Source organism: Raphanus sativus, chromosome 6 (genome assembly GCF_000801105.2).
Source record: "Raphanus sativus cultivar WK10039 chromosome 6, ASM80110v3, whole genome shotgun sequence".
NCBI classification, from domain to species: Eukaryota; Viridiplantae; Streptophyta; class Magnoliopsida; order Brassicales; family Brassicaceae; genus Raphanus; species Raphanus sativus.
In genome coordinates this window covers 39106659-39119848 of record NC_079516.1, presented here as the reverse complement: position 1 = coordinate 39119848, position 13190 = coordinate 39106659, and the positions used below count along the sequence as shown (strand labels likewise).

Genomic DNA, 13190 nt, shown 5'->3' with positions numbered 1-13190 from the left:
GTATATTAGATTGCATCCATTTTCCAAATTTAACTATAATATTTTATTCTAATATAGTTAATTTTGATTAAATTCTTATTTGCATTTAGATTTGTTATTTTTTAGATATGTAACTATATTTTGTAAAATTGTGTATAATGTAATATATATTGTACTTATAGTTAATAAAAGAAACTGAAATGTGATTCAAAATTACATAAATGAATAGAACGATAATATTCTAAAGTCTAATGCATATATAAAACTATATTGCAACAATTAATTAATATTTAATTTTAGTTATTAATATTTTTGAGTCATCATGTAATTTATATGCATAAAATAAATAGATTCTTATTATAAAATTATATTTTCTTCTTTCAAATTCAAACTCAAGTATAATTATTTTTAATTCTAATTAACTCAAATAAAATTAGTTTTATTTCTCGCTTAAATGTGCATATATTCTCATGATATTTATCAAAACTATATGTTAATTTTTAAAAGGTATTAGAAAATAAAGAGATGACCAATAGGAAATTACATACATAAGTATAGCTGATAAATTTTTGTAAGCTCATGAACGAATATTAATATTTATGATAATTATATATTTTTTAATTTCTAAATCGTTGTGTGCCTTAGATTTCTTGAAAGGTAAAGTGAAATCATTATAAATAATATTAAAATAAGAATTCAGATTTGCTTGGGTATTTTGAATATGGGTATATTAAGTTCCACAAACATAAAAAAACATAAAATAAAAAAAATAAATATTAAGAAAAATATTTTTAATAATGATAAAGTATAATATATATACCTCATTAAAAGTATAAGCTATTTTAAAATATTTTTTAATTACTTGATCAAAATATGCTTATCATAAAAAAAATTTGGGTTTCATTTTAATGGTTTTTTTTCAAATATGATCTAAAATTTCATGTCAAACACAAAAATAACCTATGTTTTTTGAAAAAAAAAATTCTCTATTCACCCTAAAATTTCGACTTATTCACGAAATGACACTATTTTTTTCTTTCAAAAATGAATCTTTTACCTTATCCTCATCTTCACCAAGTATTTACAATATTACCCATTGTCATCAATACACATAGCACCATGAACAACCAATTTGAAGTTCCTGATGCACAAAAGTTTCGATTTTACTTTTCATATCTCATTACTTATGCACACACGTCACATCTCTTTCACCTTTTCTTTAAATTCATCCAAAAAAATCAAGATTTTGAGTCTAAACTTTGTAAGATTCATAGAGACATTGAAGCACATGATTCTTGGTCATTAACAAGTTGGTAACTTTTGTAGATGAGGTTATGGGTGTTTGGCGAAGGTAAAGAAGTTATCTCACAGATTTAAAGTATGAAATCATTTTTTTCAGATCTATTGGTTAAGATTTTCAGAAGATTTCACTCGATGTGTTTTTCCGTCGAGAAGACTTCAAATTTTCCCTTGTTAACAAAAAATACAAAAATCTCGGAGAACACTTCTCAAAAAATCTTCTCGGATAAACAAGTTATTTATATTTATATTTTTTCTTTAAAATTTTAATTATTATTTACACTTATTATACCATTATAAATTACATAGATAAAGTTAATATTTTACTTATATAAATAATCTTTCTCAAAATAATTCACAAAACAAAAATTGGAAATTCATCTATAATTTCAAAATTTCAACTTATTATTTTATTATATAAAAAAGTTCTCAAAATAATTGAACATTTTTTGGTATTTATTTTAAATATTTTTAATAAAAATAGAAAAGAAACTAAAACAGTTTTTTACTATAAGTCTATTTGGATCAGATAATTACAAAAAAAAAATATTATACCTCAATATATGTACTTTGAATGAACTATAATATTATATCTTACCACTATTAAAAAATCTTCTTTTTTCTTTATATTTTTAGTTTGATTTTATTTTTTATATTTATACCATTCAATTTCTCCATAATAAGAATAATCAAACTAATATGAATTTTTATGTTTACGATTATTTAAAATAATTTTAGCATTTCTTATACATGTAAAATATAAATTACTTAGAATTTACAAAATGGTTTCATTTTTGTAAATTTTGATATCCTTTAGGAATTTTCAAAATTATATTACTTATATTTTTATGCAACTTTATACCATTTATCACTTTAGTTTTAAAATTACTTTTACAATTCAACATCAAATATAATAAGATTATGAACATACTGTATTGCACATTTTAGAAAAGAACAAATTCATCCAATGAATAAAAGTAATATGATTTGGTTAGTTGTACTTCAATTAATAGAAATATATCTAACTCAATATATACATAAAATAATTAACTGGTTTCACTTAAACTCTTACACCCAAAATTAAAGATCTACCTAAAATAACAACTATTATTATTTATAATAATATTTTATCTATTTATACACATAAATTACAAAACGACTCATAACATAATTATAAATGGAAATAAAATATCAACCAATTGTTATATTTTACTTTTTATAAATTTATATATACATGAGTTTTTATGAGATTTATATTCATTTATGTTTCTTTGAGTTGATTAACACTTTAGTTTATTTTCTTCAATTGATTCTCAAAACAACATATATTAAATTATACATAAAATTACTAAACCATATATAGAAATCTAAAACAACAACAAAATTAAATGCAAATAACAAAAATAATCCAAATGTTTATTTGTTAAGAAGAAAAAATGTTACGGTTGAATTTACAGAGGTATGTGCAATAATGATATATCCAAAAAATAACCAAACTAATTAGATATTATATATTTAAAATCATATGTTTAATTAAACTAACATAGCAATAAATAACAAATAATATATAGAAAATACAGAATATTAAAAACTGAAAATAAATTATTAAATAATTATAAGATATTTGTTTTATTAATATTTATATCAGTGCGTGAGGACGAAAAACACCTAGTCTACATATTATTTCAATTAAAATTAGTTTCTAGCCAAAACATTCAATTTATCTAGTTGAACCTTGGTCTAGATAAAGCGTTATATAGGCGGTGTGTGGGGGCATGAATATTATACATAAATCCTATGCAAAGGGAAGTCTTCATTGGGGCGAACGAGCACTCATCTTGCAATTTGGACTATTGCTTGATATATTTGTGACACATTTTTTTTATTTGGACACATTAGATATTGTGTTTGTTACATATTAAGACTAAATTATATATATATATATATATATATATATATATTTAATCTGTTAAATTCGAGTCCATGGACTTATGAATTTAGTATCTCATATCCTTCATTCTTCTCTTCTGTGTGTGGAACTAAGATAAGTGTCACAATTTTATTGATAACTCAGTTTTTAGGTTTTGGAAAGCATATGTTAATCTCCTTTTGGGAATTTATACATACGGGTTCAAATCTGACGGTTCGGATCCAAAAACATGTAACTTATACATAAGTAATATGGATTTTAAAACAAACCTAGTTCATATATTTGCTTACCTTTTTAAGTGTTACTTTTATAAACTTTATTAATTATTTATTTACATAAATGTTAATGTATTTTAGATTTTTAAAGCTAAAAGTTATAAATAAATATTTACAGGTAACATCGATTTGTTTTACCGATACTGTAGACAAATTATTATTTTTAAACAAAATTAATTTGAGGATTTTCATGTTAAGGATTTTTAATGTAAAAAACCCTCAAAGTTTGTTTTAGATATAAACCCCCAAACTAAGTATTTAACGAAATAAATCCTAAACTAACTTTATTTAATAAATTAAACACTTTCAGGTCATAATTACTAGTACTACTGGTAAATCTTTAGTTTAGGGGTTTTAACAATAAGTAAACATAGTTGGGGAGTTTTACCATTAAAAAAATCCAAAATATAATAACATTATTAAAAATTAGTAACTTTAATTTTCAAAATTAGAATTTAAAAAAAAAATTATATAGATATATAAGTCTGCTTTTTTTTAAAATCAACATTATATATGTATAAACTAAAAATGTAAAAACCCAAAAAATATAAAAAATATCTAAAGCTTTACCTGTATTAAAATTATCTAAAAATTAAAAAAATGTAAAAGACAAGTAAATATAATAAAAAAAATTGTATCTTATCTAGTAACTTTAATTTTCAAAATTAGCATTTTTTAAAATTTCTATAAATATATGAGTCTGATTTTTTTTAAAAATCAACATTATATATGTATCAATAAAAATGTATAATTAAAGTTATACATAAAAAAAAATCAGACTCATATATTTATAGAAATTTTTTAAAATGCTAATTTTGAAAATTAAAGTTCCTAGATAATATATAAATTTTGGTATATTTTCTTTTCTTTTACATTTTAAATTTTTTAGATAATTTTTATTACAGGTAAAGCTTTAGATAATTTTTTCTATTTTGGGTTTTTACATTTTTAATTTATACATATATAGTATTGATTTAAAAAAATCAGACTCACATATCTATATAAATTAAAAAATCTAATTTTGAAAACCAAAGTTACTAATTTTTAGATAATGTTATTATATTTTGGATTTTTTTATTTTTTTATTTTAATGATAAAAACCCCCAACTATGTTTACTTAATGTAAAAACTCCAAACTAAAAATTTACCAGTAGTACTGGTAATTATGACCTGAAAGGGTTTAATTCATTAAATAAAATTAGTTTGAGGGTTATTTCGTTAAATACTTAGTTTGAGGGTTTTAACCCAAAACAAACTTAGTTGAAGGGTTTTAGTGTTAAAATCCTCATGTTAAATGTTTAGTTTGAATATTTATCTGAACTCAGTGTGAAAGATAATAGCATGCATCTTTCTAACGTGTACTGTACTATTTGTATGAGTCAGTAGATTAGGGTAAAAGATCCTAAAATCCAAAATCTATGTTAAATTTAATGGAAAACATGAATTTTATCTTATATCAGATATGGGTCCGTGCATTTCACAAATTTCATTTGATGTTTAAGTTTTATAAAGATCATAGAAAATAAAAAATCATTTATTATAGTTTTAAGATTTTTTGCACATGTTATATGAGATTTATTTTAAAATCAATATATTATGTTTCCACATAATTCTAGTTAATATTTTTACGTTAATAATCATAGTGCATGGATGGATTGTTATCAAATTTGTATTAAAGACTAAGAAATATTCATATCTAAAAATTTAAACCGAATTCAACCTAAATTAAGAATCGTAGTGAAATTAAAATAAGATCAATTGAGTCAGAGACCGCATGATACTTTTTATGTAATAATTTCATATTTGTATTAACTTACTATATGTTATTCTTCTGAATTTAAATATATACTATTTTTTATTATTTATTGAAGTTTCAATAATCATTTTATGATCTTTGAAAAAAATTGTGCATTTTTATCATTTATATATTTTGGTTTGTTTAGTTGTTCAACCAATACAAATTATGTCAGATTATCATTCTTATCATATAATTTATTATAATGAAATCATCAATACATGCATCTTAGAGCCACACAAAATAAGTTTCAAAATTTTTCTTTTTATTAAGATTAAAAAATAGAAATTATTTTATTTCATAAATCTCTCTTAATTAGAATTGTTTTTTTTGTAAAAGAAGAAATACTATCATTTAATCTGTCACAATGATCTCCTGTTTATAATTTCAGAAAAAAATAAATTAATATCAATCATTATTTGAAGTTATTATTAAATAATTTTATAATTATTATATTAAAATTCATATAACTAATAATTTTACAAATTTTTTTTGTTAATTACATAAGCTTAAGTATCATGTTCATCATCAAATTATCTTTTCAAAAAATATTACCAATTTTGTTTACAATTTTATCTTGCTTAGGACTTAAAAATATGATACAAATCTATTCTTATAATTTTAAATAAATTACCATATATTATTTTTTACGGTTTTCTTAGTTTTGAGAGAAGAAAACCTAAAATTACAGTACATTATACAATTATCTTTTGTCTATAATTTAGAAAAGTAAAATTAATATCAAATATTTAGTTATCAACGATTTTTAAAATTTGTTACCCAATATCACTTCTACAAATTTTAATTAAATAATTTTTAGTATTATGTTTATCATTAAATTTTTAAAAAGAAAAATTACAATTAAATAAGCTTTTACAATTTCTTTCGTCAGAATTTTGTTTTAAATTTCCTTTTGGTTAGGATTTAAAAAGGAGAAATTTATTTTAAAATTTTCATTTACTTAGGATTTTAGAAAAATAAAAGTTCTTCTAGTCCTAAAAAAGTTATTCACATAATGATATGTTTTTATTGACACATTTCACAATATAATTTTTATTAATACGTGTCACAGTCATATCGGATGAATTTTTGAAGTTATTTTTGGGTTATAATTTTAAAACATAAAATTATCTATTAAAAAAGATATTTAGTTATTTATAAGAAAACTTAGATTACTTTATAATTTTATTTTATTTAAGCTTTTGAAAAGGAAAATTACTTGTTTTATGCTTAATTTTAGTTAATTTTTTTAATCAAAATATTTCGTATGTTTATAGGACTCTATAATTCGTTTTGGTTTAAGTTTTTTAAACAAATAATTTTTTAATAAAATTTTTTTTTTTAATTAATTATATATTTTGTCTCATATGTACACATATTCATCAGATTAACATATACCCATGTATGACAACATCATCATAATTTAAACAATTATGAGAGCACCATAAGATATATTAAGGATAATAAAAAAGTTGAGTTGTATCAAAGAATTAAAAAAAAAATTCAGGTAAATTTTTAATATTATTTTAGAAGATACTCTTTTATTCTATAGTTATCTTATATTTATCTTTAAAAACGAAAATTATAACTTTTTTTGAAAAAGGAACATTATTTTTAAATAGCTTTTTACAATTACTTTTTTTTTGCTTAGGATTTTTTTCAAAAATGAAAATTACTATTAAATATTTTTGAATGAGACAATTATGTATTTATGATAAAAAAAATTAAACACATGTCACAATCTTAAAATTTAAGCGATTATGTGGTAATAATTTTCTTTTTCTAAAATCCTAATAAAAGAAATTTGTATATAGTTTTTTTCTTTTTTAAAACCCTAACCTAAAGATAATTTGATTCCTTTTTAAAAAATTTTGATCAAGGAGAATTGTAAAAGTTTATAAAATATTATTTTAAAAGAATTTGATGATAAACATGATACAATAACCTATTTAATTAACAAATACAATTTATAAAACAATAGTGATATTAAAAACGAATCGTAAAGAGTACCAATTTTTTAAAAATATTTGATTTTATCTAAAAATATAACTGTATAATATTATGTAACAGTAAAATAATAATTTTCTTTTTCTAAATATTAAAAAGAAACAGTAAAATAATATTTTATAATAATAATTTTCCTTTTCTGAATCTTTTTAAATCTTAAACAAAAAATATTTATATTGTTTACACATGTCACAATCTTATTTTTGATTGACACATGTCGCGATCATGTTAATTAATAATTAGTATAATAAGATTAACAGTAAAATACATGAATAAATTAAGAAAAGAAGAAAAATAAGTATTTTCTTTAAAATATATATAAATACAACATTTTAACTATATTATTTTCAAAAATAAAAATTAACTATTTTATAAAATAAAGAATATCCGATAGATTCTGCCGATTACACACAAATTTTGGCAGAGTGACTATGAATTAAATATTTTTATTTAACAGATTATGCAGTTAAATTTTAATTAAAAATATGATTCAGCCCGCAGTGAACAGAACGAGTCGGACGAATTGACCGCAAACCTAATACTTAGAAATTTTAACAGATTATGCAGTTAAATTTTAATTAAAATATGATCCATATCGTGTTTCACTGTTCGCATCCATCTATATTATTAAAGTTGAAGTACAAAATTGAATTATTTAGATACAAGTATAGTAGAATAAATGAGATATGTTTGGAAATATGGATAGTAGAATAAATGAGATATGTTTGGAAACATGGATAGTAGAGATGTGTACTTTCTTTTATTTACACATTTAACCATTGTATTTTCAATAAATTAATAACAAATGAGAATTGTTTAGAAACATGAACAACATATTTAATACTTCTTTATATTTAAACATTTAGCCATTGTTTTACAATAAATTAAACAACCTTTTTTCTATATTTATCTTTATTTACAACTCTGTCACTATATTTAAAATTCTTTTTATTTAGAATTCTTTATGGTAAAAATAAAAACACAAACTCAAATATAAATAGTATATAATATAAAACAAGTTTTAAAAATAGTATTATTTACCTTATTTAGTTTAGTCAAATTTTAAAATTTCAAGAGCTCAATTTGCAAAAAAAGAAAATAATAATAATTCATAGAAAACTAATGCAAAAAATTAAAAATTTAAACATGGATAAGAGTTTATCAGTTTTAAAATATACAAAATGAACTAATCTAATTACCTAAAAACATTTTTTGTCAAAAATAATCATAAAATAAAATTTAAAATTTATATACATATTTCAAATCAAAATAATAATTTAAAGTTGATTTATATCAAAAATTGATTTAAAATATGCATATATTCAAAAATTTAAATAAATTTTTACTAAAATATTTTCCAATAACCATTATTAAAAAATATTTTCAATATATATAAAGAAAATACAACAATATATATGTAACATCTTATAAAAAATGTTTTCAATATATCTGCGCTTAAATATTATAAACTTATGTGTGGATTTTGAGTTGGGTAATTCTGGGTCTCGATGAATTCGGTTCTGATGTATAGGAACCTAAAAATATCTAAATAACCAATGTATCTAAAACAGGCTCGGATATTTGTAACAAAAATAGCCATATAACCTGATTCGGTCTAGGTCTTTTGAATATCGTTAGTTATATTATGTTACATCTAAAATATATAACATTAATTGTGAAAATTAAATATCGATGTATAAAATATATCTCAGAGGCCGATTTAACAAAATATTAGTTGGTTCAGTTGAAATAAATATATTTAGAAAAATTATATGAACTGAAAAAAGTCAATATAAAATTATTGTATATTTGGATTCAAAGTCATTTCTTTTAACAACAAACTACACAAATGTGTTGATTTGTATATAGAAATATATCGCAATAATTAAACAGAATATCAATGTAAAAGTATTGTACAATTGCGTTATAAAATAACTTATTTTAACAATAAGCCAAATAAATATGTTGATTAGATAAAGAATGAAACAAAGCGAGAGAACACACATAGTTTACATGGGACTCTATGTGTCGAATTTATTATAAAGAAAGTTTTATTAAGATAAATACATTCAATAATTACAAACAAATAATATATTTCATAAAAATGAAAAATAATATCCGCGCTTTCGAAGCGCGGATCAAAATCTAGTCTTATTTATAGCTTCTACATATCTAGTTATTGAATATCAATTTAAATATTCAAATATCTATAGACACTTAGATATAGATTAGTAAAATATAAACTAACATTAAAAATTTGAAAAAATATAAACTATAAATTTATAAAAATTGTATATGCTATATTTAAAATGAAAATATTACATTATAAAATGGATTTTATGTATAAATATTAATACAATAGAACACTTAATGATAAACTTTAGAGTTAGTATATTAAATTTTTTGAATCAGATATGGATATTCAGGCTTAAAAATAAATATCTAGATACAAATTCATTTATCTAAACTTAAATTTGAATACATTTTTTAAGAAAATTTAAGTTGAATATATATGTATTCACTTTTAACGAATTTGAAATTATTACTTTTTGCTTCCGGATCTGCTCTCGAAGATATTTATATTTGGACCAGATTTTAACCTTACTAATTTATTATAGTTAAATAGTCATATAAAAATAAAAATGTATGATTTTATCCTATATCTTTTTATAATATTTTACACGGATTAATATTTTTATTTACCTGAATAGATTTGTGGTTTAGTTTGAGAAAATGGCTCATGTCCATTTTTATTCAATTTATAATTTTTATAAAAAAATAAAACTTTTACAAAAAATATGTAGACAAATAAGACAAAATTGGAAAACAAATCTGAATAGCCTGGAGTTTCTCTTTTTACATATTTTCCCTACCACTACTAAAAATATGATTTCTTATATCCTTTTTTGTGCTGCTAAATAAGGATTTCATTACATGAAAAAAAAGATAGAATTCCAAAATACTAGAAACGTTACGCCATCAAATACGAAATTATTATTCGGAGTCGTTGAGAGTTGCTAATTACACGCAATTAATTAATAAAACTAAAAAACCTAGTATATATATATATATATAACACTATTGTCTGAAAAAAAAGGTAGGCCACAATAAATAGACAAAGAAGAGAGACACAGTTGTTATCCTTGTTCTAGGGTTCTTAGCCACGCAAATCCTCGCGCCGCTTCTCTCTCTTTTTTCTCTATCGCAGATCTCTAACTCACGCTCTCCCCTCGAATTGAATCCTTCTCTGATTCTCAACGTGTTTTCTCTCTTCGGTTAACAAAGAAATCTATAGATCCAGCAAATCGTATTGATCATCATCGTCTGTTTGAATCTGATAAACGGATAATCGAATTACCTGGAAAAAAAATAAATTCGATTTTTCTTTTTTTTGTTTACTGGATTTAGATCTTTGAGATTAATAATGAATATTACGAAGAGATCGAAGAAATCGAGGGTTTCATGGCCATCAGGTCCTAAGCTTTGTCAGGTATAACACATCGTCGTATGATGGATGTTTTCCTTCTCTCTAGTTTGTGATCTGTGCCAGATTAATCTTGAATCCGAAAATTGATTTTGAGTCTTTATTGGATCTTAAAAATTGTGCAAGATTGAATCTAAATCGGTATTGTTTGATAAAAGTCCTCATGAATCTGGAATTGATGTGATCTTCGATTAGCGGTTAATTAAATCTTTTTGTGATTAAAATAAATGAAATTTATAATTTGATAGAACCATCTTTTATGAATAATAATCAACTCTTATGATGATAACTTCAACGAAACTAGTATATTGGCCTTTAATCTTGATATACTTAAAATTAACCCAGATAATGGCAAGAGGTATACATGATGATGATGATGATCTATATTTAAATAAAAAACATTCGACTTTGTTAATTCGATCCATTTATTTGATACACAAAAGTATGATGAGTTTGATAACACAATTTGGATCTGTGGTTGACTGTTCATCTATGATAGACTCCCCAGGAAGCCTTGCCTAACAATGATGCATGTTTTGAACAGGTTAAGGTGTTTCGAACAGAGGACTGTCCGGCAAAAGTTGCATCACAGCCACAACGTCTTAACTACCCAAAGCAATCACCTGGGAAACGCCAAGTCCCAGATCTTCCACCTGGTTTTGAAGGGAATCACTATGCTGATAAGCTCAGTGTCTCAACCATTCCTCGGATCAAATGGAAACGACCTCGTAAGGTAGTCACTCGCTCATTATAACTTTATTACAGAGATTTGGAAAAAAAGCCCTTTTGAAGCTTTGCTTTTGTGTTAATTAAAAGTGTCTTTTGTGTTTTTTAAGCAGTTCCTAGTCAGTGATGCTTGGCTGATGGGAGATGGTGGAGAGAGCACTGAAAGGAGAACTGAAAACTTGAGGATTTCTAAAGTGTTGGAAGCTATCTATCCTCATCGCTCTACCATCCCTTCTCGGTAACCTTCTTTCTTTCTCTTTTATATGCTTACTACTCAACAACCATTGTCTTACCTGTCTTAACCTCTGTTTTTTTTTTTCACGCAGACCGTCTGTTTCACCGCTTGTTGAAGCCGAAAGCTTCGACGACAGCAAAACTCCCGCCATTCGTCTCACTCCGATCGAGGACGAGTCTGACTCTTCAGAGGAGTCATCAAACACTTGTCTTGAATCTGGCTTCACCGCAAGCAAGCAAGTTTCGTTGGAGACAAAACCTCTTCCCTGTTCGATCCAAGAACTGGCTTCTGGTCTTGCACCACACTTGAGCCTGGCTGCTTCTGCGGCTCTTTCTGCACTGATGAAAACCAATGAACAGGGGAGTATGATCGATCCTGATCTACTTATCAAACTCCTCCGCGACCCCGAAATGATCAAGAATCTGATCACTGACGACGCATCAGGTAAATCCTCTGAAACTAAAAATCAGCACCTTGAGACTAATAACGTCAACCATACTAGGATTGTTCCGCAACAACATGTCACTGCCTTACCCATGACAAAGCCAAAGCCAACCATAGTACCTCAGAAACAGAGTGTTGCTCCTTCTCAGCCTATTACTAACCATGAGCAGAAACGAGCGTCTCCACCTAAGCCTGAGCAGAGACGAGTGTCTCCACCTAAGCCTGTAAACCAAAAGATATTTCCATTAAATCAGATCAATAGAAACCCGGTCAGTAGTATACCAATGTCTGTTCAACCATCTCTCCCACCTCGTCTCCCGTCGAGTTCTCTACCAATGGACATTAACCACCAGAGACCTCCACATGTTTTCTCAGAACCAAAGGTAACAATGAATCCTCAACCCCAACCTCAACACAATTCTGCATACCGCACTCCTGAAATGAAAATTGTTCAAGCACCGGTTGATTTTGGAAGGGGTCCTCAAACTGGTTTCAACAATTATCCAATGAACTTTAACCGGACTGATGTCAATGGTAGACCTAAACCGGTTGTGCAACCAATGAAGAGTGATGACTATTTCAAGAACCTTATAAGGCAACATGGTACAGTGAATCATGAAACTAACCAATACCATTCACAAAATGGAAAATTCAGTGGACGCATTGATCAAAATAAGGTACAGAAACAGTGTGTGTACAATGGCACTCCTAGAGGTTGTCAGATGGGTGATAGTTGCGTCTATGTGCATGACCGACTGAGACCTAATTTTGAGGCCGAGGCTCCAATGGCTAAGAGGTTGAAGTTTGGAAGGTATGATAGAAATGGTTTTTGAACATATAAATTCCGACTCTTGATTCAATTCCAAATCACAAAGTAGAATTTGTCTTTAGCAAAACAAAACCTGAGTTGAAACAATTTCAAATTTGATTAACTTTTGTGCATCAATTTTTTTCATTAGTTGAACAAAAATAAGTTTAGGTCACCCAAAGTGACCGGAACCAACTTTGATGTCTTC

At 24.6% G+C, this 13190-nt stretch overlaps 1 protein-coding gene across 2 annotated transcripts; it reads left to right on the top strand.

The window, feature by feature from the left end:
- The first annotated feature begins 10381 nt into the window (after nt 1-10381).
- On the top strand, nt 10382-13177 carry LOC108806804 (zinc finger CCCH domain-containing protein 45). Of its 2 annotated transcripts, none has more exons than XM_056989802.1 (4): nt 10382-10775; nt 11314-11502; nt 11609-11733; nt 11822-13177. In XM_056989802.1, exons 1-4 carry the CDS (start codon nt 10710-10712, stop codon nt 13005-13007), a joined length of 1566 nt encoding a protein of 521 aa, XP_056845782.1. In that variant the 5' UTR covers nt 10382-10709; the 3' UTR covers nt 13008-13177. The 2 variants fall into 2 exon arrangements, with proteins under 2 accessions (XP_056845782.1, XP_056845781.1); XM_056989801.1 differs by having other exon boundaries at nt 11606-11733.
- Nucleotides 13178-13190: the final 13 nt, after the last annotated feature.

Excerpts from the sequence above, each read along its gene's own strand:
- LOC108806804 (XM_056989801.1), top strand. The coding sequence starts at position 10,710 with ATGAATATTACGAAGAGATCGAAGAAATCGAGGGTTTCATGGCCATCA. Across the intron at positions 10,776-11,313 it reads CAGGTCCTAAGCTTTGTCAG|GTTAAGGTGTTTCGAACAGA; the intron begins GTATAACACATC and ends TGTTTTGAACAG. Across the intron at positions 11,503-11,605 it reads AATGGAAACGACCTCGTAAG|CAGTTCCTAGTCAGTGATGC; the intron begins GTAGTCACTCGC and ends GTGTTTTTTAAG.